At 37.1% G+C, this 19,943-nt stretch overlaps 1 protein-coding gene across 2 annotated transcripts in view; it reads left to right on the forward strand.

The window, feature by feature from the left end:
- Window positions 1-19,943, forward strand: part of ino80 (INO80 complex ATPase subunit) — a 182,991-nt gene that overhangs the window by 83,663 nt on the left and 79,385 nt on the right. For both annotated transcript variants that reach the window (XM_039741457.1, XM_039741458.1), the window contains exons 25-26: window positions 1,606-1,746; window positions 17,572-17,797. In XM_039741457.1, the coding sequence (XP_039597391.1) occupies window positions 1,606-1,746; window positions 17,572-17,797 (367 nt within the window). The remainder of the gene's footprint in view (window positions 1-1,605; window positions 1,747-17,571; window positions 17,798-19,943) is intronic.

Genomic DNA, 19,943 nt, shown 5'->3' on the forward strand with positions numbered 1-19,943 from the left:
TTTTAATAATTTAAAACTACTGAGGCATGTGGTTAAAGAAGAAGCCTTTGCAACTTTTAAGAAGTGTCTGGATTAGGTAGTGGGGCAGCTGTTAGCTAAACAAATGAGCTTGATGAACTGAATGGTTTCCTTTCATTTGACAGATTTCTTTTGTTCTTAAATATGTGTCTTGTGTTTCCCGCTTTCATTGATGTTTCCAACATTTAGTTCATGTCATAGGCATGATATCCAGAACTCATTTAAACAGCTTTGTGACAGATAAGTTAACTGTAGAAGGCATTTCATGATTAGTTGCAGATTAGAAGTTTTGCTAATTGTAATATATGTCCACCCTATTTCTTTGCTAATTGTAATATACATCCACCCTATTTCTGTACTATAGAGGCACTGCTGTTAAGCAAACTAATTCATTTAAATTCTTAAAGGACGACTTATCCTTTTAAAATATAACACAAAGTCAAGAAGATACACTGGAATCACAAACAATAAATGGAAGGCCTCTTTCCAAAGAATGCACTCTTGCTCAGTCTGTGCTAGACATGAATTAAAGCACTTTAAAATATTAGATATTTACCTACTGAAGATGGGGGTGGTTCTTGGCTAAGAAATAGATCTTAGAAAACAAAAGGATCACTAGTGTTTTTCAAAAGCTCCACCTTAAGCATAATATGCAGATTCCCTTCCCTTTTGAACCTGTATCATCTTGAAATTATCATTTGTGACTAATCAACCATAATCGAGTAATCCTTTTAAATTGTCATTAAGGATGTCCCAAAAAAGTTCCTGGAGTAGGCACTGAGTAATTTACTGAATTCTGTTTGTGAAAATTACTTAAGGAAACATATAAACATTCATCTAGGTAAAGTATTGTGTCACCTTAAGTGGCATGAGCTTTTGTTAAACTTCATTTTGTACTTGTTAATGCCAGTATGTACAGTAAGTGTTTTTTTTGTGGACTAGCACACAGCACGAGCCATTTCAGTTTGCAGATTTGCACATTGGTACCTGCCATTGACCAGCCACAAACCTACAATGTCTGGATTATAGTGGCTGTCAGAAGTATTTTCGTAATAGCCTGAGCTAAAGGAAGCTCCTGGCTGTGGCAGAGCAGATTGTGTTTCTGAGCACTATGAGTTGAATGCTTCCAGGTGACATCAGCTGAGCTCTCTCTGTCTCACACCCAGCCCCCACCATACTGTGCAGTGCCATCGAAACATACCCCACCCCTCCTAGGTTTAAATATTACAGACTAACCCAAGTTTTTTTGCTATGGACTCACACACATTATAACAAAACAACAGAATATGAACTCTACTTTTTACAGATTTGTATGGTTAAAGGTGTCTTGGGTAAATGATTCAGGGATATTGATCTGTTTTATTTGATTCGACATTTTTGTCACAATGCAAGTGTAGCTTTATTGCAATTCTTTATGCTTTATTAGTCTACACAACATAACATCTTTATGTAGGTTATATCTTTATGTATGGTTATTATTATTCCTTTTCTTCCCAAGACTATTTTATGTGTTTGGTCTGAAAACACCAGTATGTTTATTGGGATTTTTCAATTGTTTTCTTATGCACATGTGTTTTTGTCATTCAGGAGCTCATTTTTACTAGGCACACTAAAGCGGTAGTGGGCCATACAGACATCATTGTGCATCGAAGAAAATCGGCTACCTCAACCATTAGACATTGCCAGGAGACAGAGCTTCCTAAATTTCTTTTTTGCTCCATACCTCGGGTAAGATGTCCTTTTTTTCTCTTCTTCTTTTACTCTCATTTAAACTTTATATTGATATAAATCATATAAAATTAAAGTGAATCTTTAATGTTTGTATTTGTTTTAGTTCAAAAGGCAACTTTTGAACATTTTAATTAGGGATTGTGGTAATGCTTATGGTATTTTATCTGATGTATTTGAGGGTAGATTAATTATGACAGATAATTGTCAGAGTATGACAGTTAACTGTTCAGAAGGAAAGGAGGATCTCTGCAGAAGATTATGTTGGGTAAACAATGTCTTAAATAGGCTGATTTTTCACTCTTCTTCCCCTGGGGCCACAAAGGTGAAGTAAACATCGAAGATGCTTTTCTATAAGCAGAAACCGCAGGAGCTACTTGAAATCGTGAATCATTTGTTCATCTTCTTGATGGTATTCCCCGGTGGCTAATCAGAGCACATGCATTTTTGGAAACTCTGTGCATCTTCAGAGAGTTCCTGAGGGTCACAAGTGTTCTGCCCCTTAACGTGTGGCAAAGTTAACCTTCACTTGCAAACAGGTTTCAACTGCGAGCTCTTGTCAGCCACAACCATCTTATACGGTATATGTGGTACTTGGTATGTGGCCTTCTTGAATTGGTGAGCCTGTCCTCCCAAGGTACTGTTAGTTCAACTACCACAATAGTTTTCATTCACCTGGATAGAAGAACCATGTTTGGATGGAGTAAGGTTACCTGCATTTCTCAGTCTGAAGCTTGATTCAAGATGGAGGGTAGGTTGTTGGCAGTTGTCCTTGCCTTTGGGACCTTATGTCTTTGCCTTTGAAAATGGATAATCTCAGGTGGTGCTGCCTGTTGTTTGTTGGCTTTGACCCGCTAAAGATCTGTTCAATTAGCAATCACTATAAGAACTTTGTCATGCCTTCACCTGTATCGGCTCTCTCACAGTGCTGTGGGGCATCCCGTCAGAATATGATTCAGGGTACAAAGAGTTGCTCCATACTGCTTGCAGGATGGGTCTTCTTCTTTGCCCTAGATCTTTATGTTCATTGGGGTTGGCAAGAGGTAAGTCACTGCGCAAAGAAGGAAGGCCAACTTGCCCTGATCAATGCTGTTGTCCTAGTGTTTAGTATTTGCCCTCAGCGTTGGCCCATTAAGAATTAAAATTGAATTTTTCCTAGGGTCTGGACAATTAGCTAAAAGACTAGATATCTTTTGTGTTGATTACTTGGACGTTAATAACTTATGCAGACAAACCCTCAGAGATCCCCACTAGTAACATTTAAACAGTACCATCCTTGTCTTTCCCAATTAAGAGCTATAGAACAGCTGTTAACCATTTGGGTCTCCTGATGTAGAAATAACTTTTCATTTGGCGCCTCACAGTTTCTGAACCTATCTTTAGCTTTTGGCCTACAGCTTACCTTATAACAGAATAATCCTGAAACCAGCAGCACGTTTATCAATTCTGTTTAAGAAACTTGATATGGTTCATTGTTTCTGTTTGATTATACAAAGGGATCAGTATAATCATTTATGATCTATTTGTAGTACTGTTATAAAAACTGCTTTGTTTAGATAGGTGCCTTCTGTTATGTGATTTCAACAGTGGCTGCTAGATAAGATCATTTAAGTATCTTATTTAAAAAGTTTATTTAAGGTAGCCTAATGCATAAACTTTGAGGCTACATTACTATTACACTAGTGCTCACATACCTAAAAGATTATGCTTTAGAAGCGCTTTTCTACTTTTAGATAATTCTCGTAGTGGTTGTCGTAGAGATATAATACCATTAAAATGACCTCTGTACTTACAGTTAACTATTTTAGGAATAAACAGCACTAAAATGGTTATGTAGTACATCCAGGCTTGTTCATTGCCCAAAATTTCTTCTGATCTGTAAACCTCACTTACTCCTGAATCTGCTTTTTATGATATGACACCATTTCACATTTTGTCATTGGCATTAGTGATTCTCGACTCTTTGATTTATCGTCCTCTCAATTACATTTTTCTTTACATCACGTAACTTTGTAAGTGAAAGACTGAATTTTCACCATAATTTATGTTGTTTAGAAAATAGTATTTGTTTGGATGTAAATGATTGTAGTGTGGGTTCTTCATCAATACATTTTGTTGAGAATGTTATTGTGACAAATATGGCTTTTAACCTCTGCACTTTCCTACAGCTGTGTGTTTCTTGGGCTATCACATAATCAGGTACATGATTTTGTGAGTCATTTTAAGGCTACCATTTACCTACTCCTGGCTTAGAGTTATTAAAATTATTTTTACTTAGGAGTTCACTTACCAGCACCCAGACCATTGCTACTTACTACTTTCTACTTCCATACAGTATGTACTGTATGTATGCTGACTTGAATTTCACTGCACACTCAGGACTGACAAACGCTCATTTTATTTACTACATTTATTGAACCCATTTTATTACAGCAAAGGTGAGCAAACCTCTTCCTAATTGCTTCTGTGGCTTCTGCCTTTAGTTCAAAGCTAGTTTCAACATTTCAGTCTCATTGTTAAGTGAATTGCCTATTTTATCATAAAACTTACTTTAACTTTATTTCTGCTGCTTCAGAAATTAATAATAATGTGAACTGTACTTCTGTTTGAAATATGCAAAGATCCTTACTACCATAACTATTAATATTTTTTATGTTTTTTGGCAACATTTTACTGAACTTTCTTGTCAATAATTTTAGACTTCTGTTGCTTGTTCTTATTAAGCAGAAAACAATTAACTATAAGTCACATATAAAAATGAAGACGACAGATACTGTTTATCATTATGTTGCTACTGTAGTTTTGATGAAATCTCATGGTAAGACTAATGAAAATAACTGGAAGTTTGAGGGATTGTAATGCTTTCAAGTCCATTTGCTGATTTTCCAAGAACATGTCATTTTAAGATGAAAGAAATTTCTAATGCTCAAGAATGTTAAGATAAGAAGAGCAGACTATCCATCTGAATGTCATTCTCCAGACACCGAACGAGTTAAGAACTTAGTTAGAGCAAAATTCTGCAGCCACTAAGACCCCCTAGGATCAGGAATGCCTGCCTCTGGATTAGAAACACACAAGCCACGTATTCATAGTGTATAGGTCTTAATCAAAATTATTGATTCCAGACCTGCATTTTTAAGTTGTTCTATTATTCATGTTTATTGTATATTATAAAATACACCCATAATTTGACCATTGTATGCAAAAAACACTTATTAACATTTGGATTTAAGGTAGATCTTATTCCAAAAGCTATTATAACATATTGTCAGTTAATTTATTGACCTTCAAACCATTCATTCAATTTACATTCTGCCTGCCCTATGTTGCTGTTGGCCATCTGGTTTGGAGACAGAATGTTAGCTTGAGGTTTACTTTAATCAGCTGTTCTTTCTGTGCCATCAAGCAAGCCATTTGGAGCCCTCTATCACTAACTCAATAAAACTTAGTGAAGGGTTTTTTATATGCCAGGTGAACTTTGAAGACAGTGAATAATGTAAACATGTGCTGGATATATTTTGTTGCAGGTGGTACAGATACTGCTGTATTAAAAAAAAAAAAAAGTATACAAGCTGATCCTGGTAAAACACCCCTTAAAATCAAATAAACATGTTCATTGCAGCACATAACTGCTATTCCATATGATGTTTATATTATAACCACCTGTATTCTGGAAATTACATATTCTTAAGACAAAGTGTATTATACTACCTTTAGCTTGCTTGTCTTGAGCACATTTTCAAGGTCTTCAAAATAGATGTTCCTTCCTATATGTTTGAGCGGTTTAATCTCCATCTTAAATAATATTAAAATGCTAACTGTGATCTGGTCATATTTTAGACTTTACGTTTATATGATACATAAGAATATTTCAGGTTAAGTAGCAGCCATATATGAGGTTCTTGAAAGCAGCAGGTCATGGTATTCAATTGCTGATCATAGGAAATGCTGATGCAACAGATAATTAACTGAAGGTTACACTTTTTTTTAAGTTAAACACATCCAAATATAATTTGCTATCTTAAAAAGTAAGAGGTTACCATGTTACTGAATTCAGGAAGCCATTAGGCATTACTCAAAATGCATAAATAAAGACTGAAGGATATTTGTTGCCCTTGGCAGTGAATTGTAAGCAAAGTGATTTTTTTTTGTCTTGTTGTAAAGGCAGGAAATGTCAAGATTAGTCTGACATTAACAAATTGTGCCTGAAATCACCATTCACGACTAATACTAATGAACTGTAGCAGTGTTTAGGATGTAGTATGGCTTTCTGTTTGAGTCTGTCAGTTAAATACAAAAATGTGTATGAATGAGTAAACTTGATGAGATATTTCATTTCAGGTCAGATTTAATGAAGAAAGGGATCTCTAAGGAAGTCACTTAGTGAGTTTTTATTGTGCCAAATAATAATAGGAGTGCTCCAGAAAGAATAATATTCAAACTGTTTTAATGTTAATGTCTACACTCGGTATAATATAGTAAAAAAAAATCAAATAATTGGCAGACTGTTTACTTAAATCTTGAAGTATGTTTGCTGACCTCCAAACGTAAGCAGCTTTGCATTTTAGCACCATTAACTTCTCATAATTTTAACTTCAGCATCTCAGCTTCCTTAATTTAAATTTTTTTAAACAATTTCTTGAGATCACACAAATTATTAACAATAAATATACAAATATCCTTCACGTCCATAATTTCTTCCATTCTGAAATGTGGTACCATCCAGGTGTCATCACCTTGACTTGTATACCAAGGTGTTTCGGGATAACCCCTTCCTCAGGGACTTACATTCTAAATTGCTATAAAACAGACCCCATCATTATTAGAACATTCTGCCAACATATAATACTCATTATCATCATTTTTCACTTGCACTGAACTTGTAACACTGTGTGTCTCAGATCTAAAAGGTTGATTCCTGTAGCAGGTTTTTCCAAAATTCTACTTACATCCCATTGGGAGTCTTAGTCAATAAGCACAGTACTTACTTTATCTCAATTTTTTAGTCTTTAACTTTTTTTAGATCTTTAACTAATTATTAAATCTTGCGTTCCCTCATTTAAACACACATCAAGAAATCAATAATAAATCTGAAAAACTGATTGAACCAATTGGATCCTGCTGATCCCAAGAAGTTGTTCAAAAAATGTGAAATTATGGAAGTTAATACGCCTGAGTTATAAAGATAAGGAGCTCTTGGTGTTGAGGTCAGTAAATGTATAATTAAGTTTTATTGTACCAGTCTGCCATTCCTCTGAAATGTTACTCTAGAAAGAATACCATATCTTTGTCTGTTTCTATGATTATGTGTCTTCATTAACAACAGCTTTTGTGCTCATTATTGAGTTTCTCTTGTATGGGACTTTTTTCTTTCACATGTATAGTACTGCTAAACATTATGTTGCATTAAGGGAGGATAACTTTACTTTATGTGCACAATTCATAAACAACTTTATTGGCCTGCAGTAAGTTTTGTGTTGTCAAAACAGTAATAATTACTGTCTATATAACAAATATGGCCTCAGCTTCAACTTTAAAAATATATGTTCTTAAGATAAGCTTTATGAACTCAACTGACTCCTGTTAATATGCAGATATTAACTGTAGTTCTCACAGGATTTATATAGAATTACGTAAGTAAATACTCTGCAGGCATAGTATAGTGGCTCGTGATTAGTACTGCTGCCCTAAAGCGCTTGAGTCCTTGGTTTGAATCCCACCACTGGTCTCCATCCTTGTTTTTTTTTTTGTTAATTTTGCACAATAGCTTTGTGGTAGTTTGGTTTTTCATGCTAAGAAACGTATTGAAATCATTAAGTGTAAGTGTGTCTCAATGTTAAGGGTGGAAATTGTTGGTGACCCTAAGAAACTTAATTTATTATATGATAATATAGTGATGTGTTTTCAGTGTTTTGCAATATATTGCATATTGTGATTTGATTCAGCAAAGATTCAATACATTTCAGGTGGAGACGAAATTTAGCTATTCGGGCCATGAGCAATAATAATAATAATAATTCATTACATTTATATAGCACTAACAAAGCATCTACAGAAGCTTACAGTACAGTCTATCCTGCAATTTCTTGCTTCCTCGCTTTCTGTTGACTTGTATCTGTTTGTAAATTCTAAATTTCAGTAAAAAATCAGCGTCCTTGTCAGCTAGGGCTAGGGGCACAATCCTAGACTGCCACATACCAGGTTTCTTTATTTTTAATATGAACATCTCCTGCATAGATTCCCACACCTATACAAGATGCACAAAAAACTAAAAAAAATTATGATGCATGTCCTCAGTGTATTGATTATATGTGCCTCCACAGATAATATTGCACTGCTCTACTGTATTGATTTTTTTTTTCACTTCTAGTGGAAATTACACATTGCTGCTTGGACAAACATTTTCTCCCAAAACCATGAGCTGGATTATTGGGTTAAAAAGTGGGTTGAAGCACCCAGTGTAAGGTATTTCTAGCAAAGAAGTTAAAGCTAAATAGTAGGCCGTTCTTATTCACTGGGGTTAGATGTACTTAAGTCAAGGTCTGCTTTCCATACCTCTGGTTCTAAATTCTAATAGTGTGACATTATATCCAATGTGATATGTCACTGCTTGTAACCCAGAAACCAGAGAAATGCCGTTCAGACATAGAACCAGGTGACAGATTATCTTAATGACCTCCACTTAGAAACAGCAGTGTCTTTAGTCTGGCTTGATAATGTCTATAACGTTTCTCATATCTGAGAGTGTGTCAAAATAGAAGGCTTAAAATGTACACTAGAGAAGTTTAGCACTTACAGGTCTGCTATTCTTCTTATTTGCAATGAGAAAACATAGGAATATTCTTGAAGAGAAAAGTGTTTCTGTAATTCTTCATATTCAAATTAACGTTGTTGAAAAATCCAACAGCTTGTGTACCATCCCATTATAAATATACAATGTCTGGCAACCAGGTATTCCATATTAGTCAGGTGTTTTCAGGTTACATCAATGACACTACCATGAAAAGTCTGTGATTGTGTAGTGATGGTTTTATACTTTTATAACCTTGGTGTCCTTATTTGGAATCAGGTGTCCTGGACCAGTGTAGAGAAGAGAAACTAGAAAAGTTAGTGGAAGATAAACATAATCAGAAGCATAGCACAGAAACTGACCAGAGTAAAATCAGCAATTCAGAATACCTTCAGATGAAGAACTTACTTGTGTATTCGGCACCTGGCAATGATATAGGTGGTGACAGAAACCTGCCATACTTGAAGATATATATCAGAGTAGTGAAGAAAGACTTTAAAGCAGTCACTAAAATTAACAGTCCCTTCTATAGTGAAAGGGTGATAGGAACACAGAGTACTTTTCATACAAGTCTTTGGTAGCAAAATTATAAAGACCAAACTATGAAATATAATCATCTTATTAGCAACAAAAATAGTGACAACAGATTAGAAGTTGGTAAAAAGTAAGCAGACATACTAGTGGAGTTCTGTAATTTAAGTGTCATGAGCATATAAGACAAAGATAAACCTCGACCAAATGAAGTTGTGACAAACAAAAGAAACTGCACACAGTCTTTCACAATTCATCTGTGAAAGAAGATGAATGTCATGTCCTGGCTTGGGCATAAATGTCTTCCTCTGAAACTGACCAATTCATCTTTATTGATGTAACTAATAACTGAACCATCAGAGTGGCATCCAGGTAGGCAAGGACAAAGACTCAAAAAACACACTGCTAATTAAACCAAAGAGCTCAAGCAGAAAAAAGTAGAACTTCTTCTGATTTGTGTCCAACTAAGCTTGCGTGCCACTTGCAAAAACACAGACTGAAATCGTAACCCGTCCTAAACAAATGGCAACTGAAAATAATTAGTAAAATCACCTCAAAAGAAATAAAGTCAAAGGTTTGATGAATTTTTTGGATTTTAGCGGGATGCAGTTATTACACTCCTAAAATGGAGGGAAGGGAAAAAAACAAGTCAGGTTATTTTTAATTTAATGTACACATGAACTCAAAAATCCAGAATAAAAAGTGGTACTTTGTAGTTTTAGCTCACTTTCATCTCCAATCAAAACATTTCCATTTTGACTTAAACATCTCAGTACTGATGTAAGACGCAGTAATTCTCCTAAACTGTCCACCTAAGGCAAAGGCGTCTGCAACATTTTACCCTTAATGCCCAGATAAGTAAATATTTATGTTAAGCATAAGGAAATGCATGGTTTGTTTATGGACCTTATCTTTGTCTCTGATTCCGTTCTATAAGATAATAAACTTGCTTGAAAATAACAGTCATGTATCACACATTTAATTTTCCACATTAAATACCAAATTTATGTCATCTGTGCTGTTTAACTATAATGACTATTGCAAAGAACTGCAGTATGTTTTCTAAAGCCAATATTTTTATATTCTTCGCAGTTTGACCATTACAAGCAAGTGTGTAGAGGAGGTAGAAATTTTACATAAATTACTAATGTGTACAGCCATCCACGATTAAATATTTTGTGTACTATTTGCTTCAGGAATAAATTAGCCTTCTAGCAGAATATGTTACACTCTAACAACGCTCCTTGCAGTTGAAAATATAGAGTATAATAATCACATCCAGTATTTGCTTCCACCAGCCTGAAATTATGTTGAAGCTGGCAATGTGGTGAGGTTGCTAAAGATTCTAAACCAGAAGGTTGCTGGTTCTCTTCCCACAAGTGACAAAAACTACTACAGCATGACCTACTAGTATTTTGATTTTACTGGAATATGCTTGGCCTGTCACTCATGCTAAAGTAAAGTAGCACATCTACTTTCAGATCATGTTCCCAGGCCCACAGAAATACACTTGGATGGAATGACACCAAAATCAATTGCCATTGCAGACATGGAGAAGTGAGACATAATGGGAAAGACACAGTAATAGCCAGTCACAATATTTGGCATAATTATTAAAAAGGCAGCATGAACAACAGCAGTTAAACTAAACAGACCTCATTCTTAAATAAAAGTGAAATGCAGTTAACATTTATTATATTGGCTGGTAGATTATTCCACATTTGGGTGCTCTATAACTAAAGCCTTTGCCTTATTTTTTTTATTTTCCTGTCAGTATAAAAAAAATCTTCACTTTGTCATTGTAGTATATGCCCAAAATTATACAGCATGTACAGTGCATCCGGAAAGTATTCACAGCGCATCACTTTTTCCACATTTTGTTATGTTACAGCCTTATTCCAAAATGGATGAAATTAATTTTTTTTCCTCAGAATTCTACACACAACACCCCATAATGACAACGTGGAAAAACTTTACTTGAGGTTTTTGCAGATTTATTAAAAATAAAAAAACTGAGAAATCACATGTACATAAGTATTCACAGCCTTTGCCATGAAGCTCAAAATCGAGCTCAGGTGCATCCTGTTTCCCCTGATCATCCTTGAGATGTTTCTGCATCTTAATTGGAGTCCACCTGTGGTAAATTCAGTTGATTGGACATGATTTGGAAAGGCACACACCTGTCTATAGAAGGTCCCACAGTTGACAGTTCATGTCAGAGCACAAACCAAGCATGAAGTCAAAGGAATTGTCTGTAGACCTCTGAGACAGGATTGTCTTGAGGCACAAATCTGGGGAAGATTACAGAAAAATGACTGCTGCTTTGAAGGTCCCAATGAGCACAGTGGCCTCCATCATCCGTAAGTGGAAGAAGTTCGAAACCACCAGGACTCTTCCTAGAGCTGGCTGGCCATCTAAACTGAGCGATTGGGGAGAAGGGCTTTAGTCAGGGAGGTGACCAAGAACCTGATAGTCACACTGTCAGAGCTCCAGAGGTCCTCTGTGGCGAGAGGAGAACCTTCCAGAAGGATAACCATCTCTCCAGCAATCCACTAATCAGGCCTATATGGTAGAAACAAAATTCTTTGGTCTAATGAGAGAAAGATTGAACTCTTTGGTGTGAATGTCAGGCGTCACGTTTGGAGGAAACCAGGCACCACTCATCACCAGGCCAATACCATCCCTACAGTGAAGCATAGTGGTGGCAGCATCATGCTATGGGGATGTTTTTCAGCGTCAGAAACTGCGAGACTAGTCAGGATAAAGGGAAAGATGACTGCAGTAATGTACAGAGACATCCTGGATGAAAACCTGTTCCTGAGCGCTCTTGACCTCAGACTGGGGCGACGGTTCATCTTTCAGCAGGACAACGACCCTAAGCACATAGCCAAGATATCAAAGGAGTGGCTTCAAGACAACTCTGTGAATGTCCTTGAGTGGCCCAACCAGAGCCCAGACTTGAATCCGATTGAACATCTCTGGAGAGATCTTAAAATGGCTGTGCACAATAATTTCTTAGCATAAGAAAAAATATATATTTTTTAATATTGAAAACACATCAATGTTAATAAATATGCAGAAAATCAAAAAGTATGACATAAACTATTTGCAGGGTGAGTACCTGGAAGTACCGACCTTCTAATGTTTTTCAATATAATCTCTTCTACAGTGTTACACAGTTGTCACATACATTCACCGGCCACTTTATTAGGTCCACCTTGCTAGTACCGTGTTGGGCCTCCTTTTGTCTTCAGAACTGCCGTAATTCTTTGTGGCATAGATTGAAAAAGGTGCTGGAAACATTCCTCAAGGATTTTGGTCCATATTGACATGATAGGATTACACAGTTCCTACAGATTTGTCAGCTACACATCCATAATGTAAATCTTTCATTCCACCTTATCCTAGAGATGCTCTGCTGGATTGAGGTCTGGTGACTGTGGAAGCCACTTGTGTTCAATGAACTCAGTGCCATGTTCAAGAAACCAGTTTGAGATGATTTGAGCTTTGTAACATGGCATGTTATCCTGCTGGAATTAGACATCAGTAGATGGGTACACCCTACCATCTTAATGTCGCAGCAGAAATCAAGACTCATTAGACCAGGCAACATTTTTCCAAGTTTATATTGTCCAATTTTGGTGAGCCTATGTGAATTGTAGCCTCTTTTGCCTGTTCTTAGCTAATAGTAGTGGCATCCCGGTGTGGTCTCCTGCTGCTGTAGCCTATCTGCTTCAAGGTTTGATATGTTGTGCACACCTCTTCTGCACACCTCATTTGTAAAGAGTAGTTATTTGATTTACTGTTGCCTTTCTATTAGCTTGAACCAGTCTAGTCATTCTTCTCTGACCTCCTGCAGAAGCGTGAACTTTGATTATGTTTGTTGGGGAGTTGTGATGACAGGGATTTCAGTCATTTCAATTGGTTTACATCCTGACAGAAATGATGAAACCAGTTTTGTCATAAGTCGCAAACTGAACCAAAGATGTATTACTTTAAAGAAATGCTGATTAAACATCATCACAGTTATTTCTTGTCAGTAATATGATGTTTTAGAATCAAGTGGGTATCAGTTTTTGTCTAAGCTTTTTGCTGTTTATGTTCTACATTAAATTAAACTAGTTTTTAAAAATGGTTTAAAGATTTTTTTGCACAAATTTCTAATCTAATATAGGCTTTATTGTCTGCTTGGATTTTTGTATTAATGTACCAGACTCAATTCCATACGGAGTCTGCTTCATTCCCAACCAGAGAACTGTTTCTGAAAGCCTAGCATATGTGTGCTACTTTTTAATTTTTTGAGTAACTCACCAGAATTTGGCAGAATAACTTTGAAGCAGATGGTTTGCCGGATGATGCATAATGAATACTGCTACTATGGGATTCGTGACCAGGAAATGGCTGTAGTCATAATGAGATCAAATACAGAGATGTACAGAAGGTACTTTTTTAATCTACACATGTAATTAAGTCTTCTCTCATGCAGATAGTGTGTATATGTGATTATACAGCATACAGTGTCCTAAACTGTGTGTATGTCATTAACATCTTCATGATGACAAGAGGGTGGTAACCTTCCATAACTGATAAAAACATATTTCCAACTTGAGTGTGGTTAATTTATCAAATTTTAAATACATAAACAATTTCAGACAACCTTCAACTTTTTATTCTATCCCCATTGAACATTGACCACTTTATTTATCTTGGATGTTGTTTGTTTCAATGGGAAAACATATAGAGAGAAAAATCCATGAGTTACATAAAATGTGATGGTTGAGCTTTTGATCACTTAAGGAAAAACATTTTTGTAATCTTGAGACATCAGGAGAAAAAAAAAACATACTTTCTGTGTTACTGTTGCAGTTTATTATTAACTATGTAAGGTGAAACATAGGCAAAGAACAAGGGATGCCTCAAAGTACTGAAGACATTCCACCAGAGGGACCTGTGCTAATGCTCTCTGGAGTGGCCATTAAATGCAGAAGATAGACTCTTGGGTCGTTGTCTTCTACTTTGGTAAACAAAGACTAATGAAGTGTTCCAAAGTTATCCTAAAGACAAACAGTGATAAGTAAAAGTAATTAAAACAATAATAGTATGAAATGTTTCTTGAAATGCTCAACCCCTCCTCGAACCGCCACCTTATTGTGGTGGAGGGGTTTGCGTGTCCCAATGATCCTAGGAGCTCTGTTGTCCGGGGCTTTATGCCCCTGGTAGGGTCACCCAAGGCAAACTGGTCCTAGGTGAGGGATGAGATAAAGAGCGGTTCAGTAAACCTCCCCTGATAAGGGCTGTTCGGTCCCTGTAGAACTGGTGTCAGAGCTTGGTCCACATTGTCGGCAGTAAGTCGAACCTGTTTCCAGTGAGAGTTGGACTCCACCAGGGCTGCCGTTTGTCACCGATTCTGTTCATAACTTTTATGGACAGAATTTCTAGGTACAGCCAGAGCGTTGAGGGGGTCTGGTTTGGTGGGCTCAGGAATGATCACTGCTTTTTGCAGATGATGTTGTCCGGTTTGCTTCATCAGGCCGTGATCTTCAGCTCTCTCTGGACTGGTTCGCAGCCGAGTGTGAAGCGGCTGGGATAGGAATCAGCACCTCCAAATCCAAGATCATGGTCCTCAGCTGGAAAAGGGCTGAGTGCCCTCTCAGGGTTGGGAGCGAGATCCTGCTCCAAGTGGAGGAGTTTAAGTATCTCGGGGTCTTGCTCACGAGTGAGGGAAGAATGGAGCAGGAGATCGACAGGCAGATCAGTGCGGCGTCCGCAGTGATGCGGGCTCTACATTGGTCTGTTGTGGTGAAAAAGAAGCTGAGCCGTAAGGCAAAGCTCTCAATTTACCAGTCGTTCTACGTTTCTACCCTCACCTATGGTAATGAGCTGTGTGTAGTGACCGAAAGAACAAGATTGAGAATACAAGCGTCTGAAATGTGTTTCCTCCGCAGGGTGTTTGGGCTTTCCCTTAAAGATATGGTGAGAAGCTCAGTCATCCGGGAGGGGCTCAGAGTAGAGCTGCTGCTCCTCTGGAGGAGTCAGATGAGGTGGCTCGGGCATCTGATCAGGATGCCTCCTGGACGCCTCCCTGGTTAGGTGTTCCGGGCACGTCTAGCCAGGAGGAGGTCCCGGGGAAAGACCCAGGACACGCTGAAGGGACAATGTCTCCCGGCTGGCCTGGGAACGCCTCGGGATTCTCCCGGAAGAGCTAGAAGAAGTGGCTGGGGAGAGGGAAGTCTGGGCATCTCTGCTCACCTGCTGCCCCTGCGACCTGATCTCGGATAAGCGGAAGAGGATGGATGGATGGAAGAAGCATGGGAAAGACACTATATAAATAACATGTATTAAATCATTAAAACAATATTGAGAACTTATACTATGCTTACTACTGTTAAGGGAGTACCAACATTGATTTTTTTTAACAAATTTTGTGCCATTGAAGGCAGGTTTGCTGCATAGAATTGCTATTTTTCACTAAAGAAAGGCAGGATTTACACTTAGTGCTGGCAGCTCAAAAAGAGTTGGAAACTGACTTTTATCGGACTTTTAATATACTCCTATTCACCCTTTTGAAATTTCATTTAGCATAGATTTGAAAAAAACTAATTCGCTGACCATTTCCTGTCCTAGAAAATATATTGTTCTTATCATTCACTTTTATAAGGGTGTGTTTGATCCATCCTTCTTAACTATCAAGGTTGTTCATTAACAGCCTTTACCTTAATTATTAATATGTCAAAGTGACTGTCAAAGGTTGAAAGCATTTGGCAAAGTCTTTTTAAATTTAGCAATATTTGTGGTTGCAAAGTTAGAATTGTGTAGCTTCAAATTTATCCTCTTCTGCCTCACTGATTTAAGCTCCTTCTAACATTGTGCCTGTTTCAGTTCTAAACATCTGCTATATAATAAAACACTAAAGTTTGTGTGATCAGTCCCTGAAAGCAATCTGATTGATCAGTTTGACTTTAATGTGATTGGCCAATTTGGCTTTGGTGTCGTGACAGTAGAGGGAAGTACAAGTGTGAGACACACAAAGAGGAGTAAAGGTGCATGCTGATAGATTTGCCTCCAAAGATGGAAAGTATAAAACTGAACAAGAGGTGAGAAAGACACCTCCAAAATAATGACAGAGTGTGAGAAAGAAGCTTTACTGGAATGTCCTTGAGAGAGGGGGCACTGTAGAAGATATATTCAGACAAACACAAATATAGAGGAAAGGCGCTGAAATTACATATGGCAGGAGATAGCAAGCATTTTTAATTATTCTATTACTTTTCTTTGACAGGTACTGTGGCTAGTCTGAAATAATTCATATTGTCTATAGCTTGTGAATGATGGTCAAAGACAAATATTCACTAGAAAATATACTGCTGATCCTTCATCTGACTCATCTAACTGAAAGTAATACAGTATGTCATGCATGTCATTGCTCAGCAGTAGGAATCAACTGCCTGAAGCAGCTCCATGATCTTAGTATCATTCCTCGAAACTAGCTTTGACTTTTTAAACTTTTAGTTTTTTTTTTTTTTTTGGATCTTGTGTTATGGATATCTTGCCTATTTTTCATTATTGTGCTTTAGTGTGTTTAGCTTTTTTGCTTGGATTTGATTCTGAACTTGTCCAGTCCTTTGCAATGCTTTGTTCGGTAGCTGCTCAGACCTTTAACTAGTTAACCGTTGTGACAGATTGGGTCTGCTATCACTCCCTTGAACCCTTGTCCAAGATGCCAGACACCAGATAAAAGTCCAAATTTAGACTTTATTTATACTGCACCCTCCTCTCCACAATACTCATTAAATACTCCAAAATACACACTAAACAATTCCTCCACTCCCAGACGCGTTGCCACCCTTTCCACCCAGCTCAGCTCACCATCTGGGAGCTCCCACAATCCTTTTATCATCCCTGACTCGGAAGTGTTCCAATCCCCAGTCCATGTGATCTCCTATTACTTCCAGGTCAGATCAAAAGTCCTTTTCTTCACCCCGGAAGCACGTCATTCCCCTTGTCCATGTGACTCGGACGTACTTCCGGGGCGTAAGGCAAATAATCGGCGTTCCTCCCTGCAACGTCTCCTAGTGGCCCCCATGGTATCCAGCAGGGCTGTGCATAAAGACTCCAATGTCCATGATGCCCTGCTGGTCTTCGGGGCACCTTCATACTGCAGGGTGGGCTCCACCTGGCGGCGTGGGGGTATTGGCCGGGATGAACAGCCAGCCATACATCACACCATGTCCTCAAGATTTTTCAAAATATTTAATCTACACTAAAACAACACCTTTGTCAGGTTTAGTCTTCTATTACTTTTACTGTTTTATCATGGATTCCCAATTAAAAGGTAACACATTAGTGAAGGATCAATTTGAGGACCAGGTGAGCTTACATCAGTGCAATAAAAAAAGAAAGGAAAATTAAACCAAAAGTCACAGTTTAAATGCAAATTAATATACTACATCTTTTGAAACCTTCTTATTTTTGCATTGACCATTTTTACTTTGTACTCATTTTAGGTGTCTGCAGTCCCAATGGAACAGTACTGTAATGACCGTAGTGCTGAGTATGAATGGGCGGCAATGAAGGAAGGTGGAAATTTCATGGCGAAGCAATGCTTCTTGTATGGTGATCCAGCGCTTGCAACTAACAGAGTGGGAAGACTTCCAGAATTCTTTCCAGAAAGTCCTGGAGGTGTCATGGCCATTAACCCTCGACATGGCTGGTCATTCATTAAGATACCAGGTACATTCTTTATTAAAGTAAAGTACTTCAAAGAATACTGATGTCTGAAAAAAAAAGGTTCGAAAGGAAGCAGTTTAAAATGATCTTTTTCAGTCCATAGTCTTTGTGTTTGATGTTCTGTTTCATACCCTAAGATATTGGTATTGGGAGAGTGATATGTAAAAAATTTGATTTTAATTTTAAAGCTATTCATTTTTTAATGTATATTTTCTTTTTCTCTTGAAGTTCTCTTGCAAAGATGTGTGTGTGTGTGTTAAGGTGATTGCTGGTTCTAAACTGGCCATTGTATGAGTGTGTATGTGAATGAGTGGGGCTGCGATGAACTGGTGCTGAGGAAGTTTATGAGATTTAGAATGTTATATTTAAGGCCACTTACTGTTCGGTTTCTATTCTGACTACCTTTTCAACTTCACATTTAACATAGCTGTGTCGGTGAGCATCTTTTATGATGTGATGAAAGTTATTATTTCTGTCCACTCTTTTGAAGAATAGTGACATAAACCTAATTGATAAGTTATTATTTTACTGAAACTGGAGCTGCAACAGTGGCCAACACAATTATTAATTGTTTATGAACATGTTTTTTAACACTAGAATCCCTGAAGCTTATGATTTTTTTGGTTGTTCCTGATCCTTTCCTGACATATGCCAAGAAGCTAGTAGCTCCTTATCACTGCGCTAACAGCCTGCTTTTGTTTTGTGAATGTGTAGTTTAGCAAAACGCAGCCTGCTACACCCCCCACAACAATTCAGTCAGATGAAAGCATTGACCTTCTGCAGTCCTCACAGCTAAACTCTTATGTTGAAGCGATCATCTGTCGATATGTTTGTAAGGAATTATATAGGTAATGAAATACTGTGAGTTGAAATACATACATTTCATGTGTGTTCCGTGTCTACAACGATCTGTGTAAATATAGAACGACAGAGGAAAGGGAAGGCAAGAAATGCTGAACACTTGGCTAAAACAGAAAATGTTTTCATATGTCATAATAATGACAACATAATTTTGACGTGAAGTGTAGGATGTGTGAAGCCCAAATATCCAAGAAATACTTTCACAAAAGGTGTAACAAAACAAGTACGCTTTTATTCAAGAATAAAACCGTAGAAAAAGAAATTGCTCAATTGACATGTTGCTGAAGCCCATCTGTCAGTTGGTACAAAATAAGACGTTTACATACTTGTGTGTTTGCTAGTTTCATTTTCAACCATTTGTTATAGTGGTAACGCCGCTCTGTTATGGATCTGCACAGATGGCCCAGTGGATAAGCTACCATTTAGTAATGATAAGGTAATAGGTACAAATCCATCGTCTTTTCTGTATTTAGTGCTTTGAGTAGTTAGCTGCTATTATTATTACTGTATAACAAAAACATACATTTCATGTGAGTCTATAACATCCTCTGTAAATTTATGTTACTTGTAAAAGATGTTTCTTTTCCTTGTACATGGATATTCATATTAACATGTCATTTGAATGATTTTATGTTCAGTTTTATTGTTAGATTCTTGAATAAAACTGAATTTGAACGATTTTTGTTTCATTAAGTTTTATTCTTGAATAAAACTTAATTTGAACAATTTTTAATTCAGTTTTAATCTTGGATTCTTGAATAAAAAAAATGTTCATATTACATGTTGATCTGAATGTCCATGTGCGAGGAAAAGTAACATCCACCATAGACACTGTGGTCTCTGTTTGCTCACCAAGAAGAAATTACTGTGTGTCTGCTTTTATCCCTTCAGCACTAACTTTTACAAGTACCATAAATTTACACCAGCTGTTACAGACTCAAATCAAATTCATGTTTTTATTATATACTGTAATAGTAACAACAATAGCAACTCACTACTCAAAACAGTAAATGCGAAGAGGACCCAGGATCGAATCTGCAACCTCTTGATTATGAGACAGCAGTCTTTACTTCTGCACCAGCCAAGAGGACATGTCTACTTTGTATCAGTTGATAGTTGGGCTTCAGTTTTTACACGTTGCCAGTAAAATGTAAATTGAACAATTTCCTCTTCTTCGATTATATTCTTGAATAAAAGCACACTTGTTTTTGTTATCCCTTTGGTGAAAGTGGTTATTTGATATTTGGACTTCAGTCTTCACTCATTATACACTTCACGTCAACAATTT

Source organism: Polypterus senegalus, chromosome 18, assembly GCF_016835505.1.
Source record: "Polypterus senegalus isolate Bchr_013 chromosome 18, ASM1683550v1, whole genome shotgun sequence".
Taxonomy (NCBI): Eukaryota; Metazoa; Chordata; class Cladistia; order Polypteriformes; family Polypteridae; genus Polypterus; species Polypterus senegalus.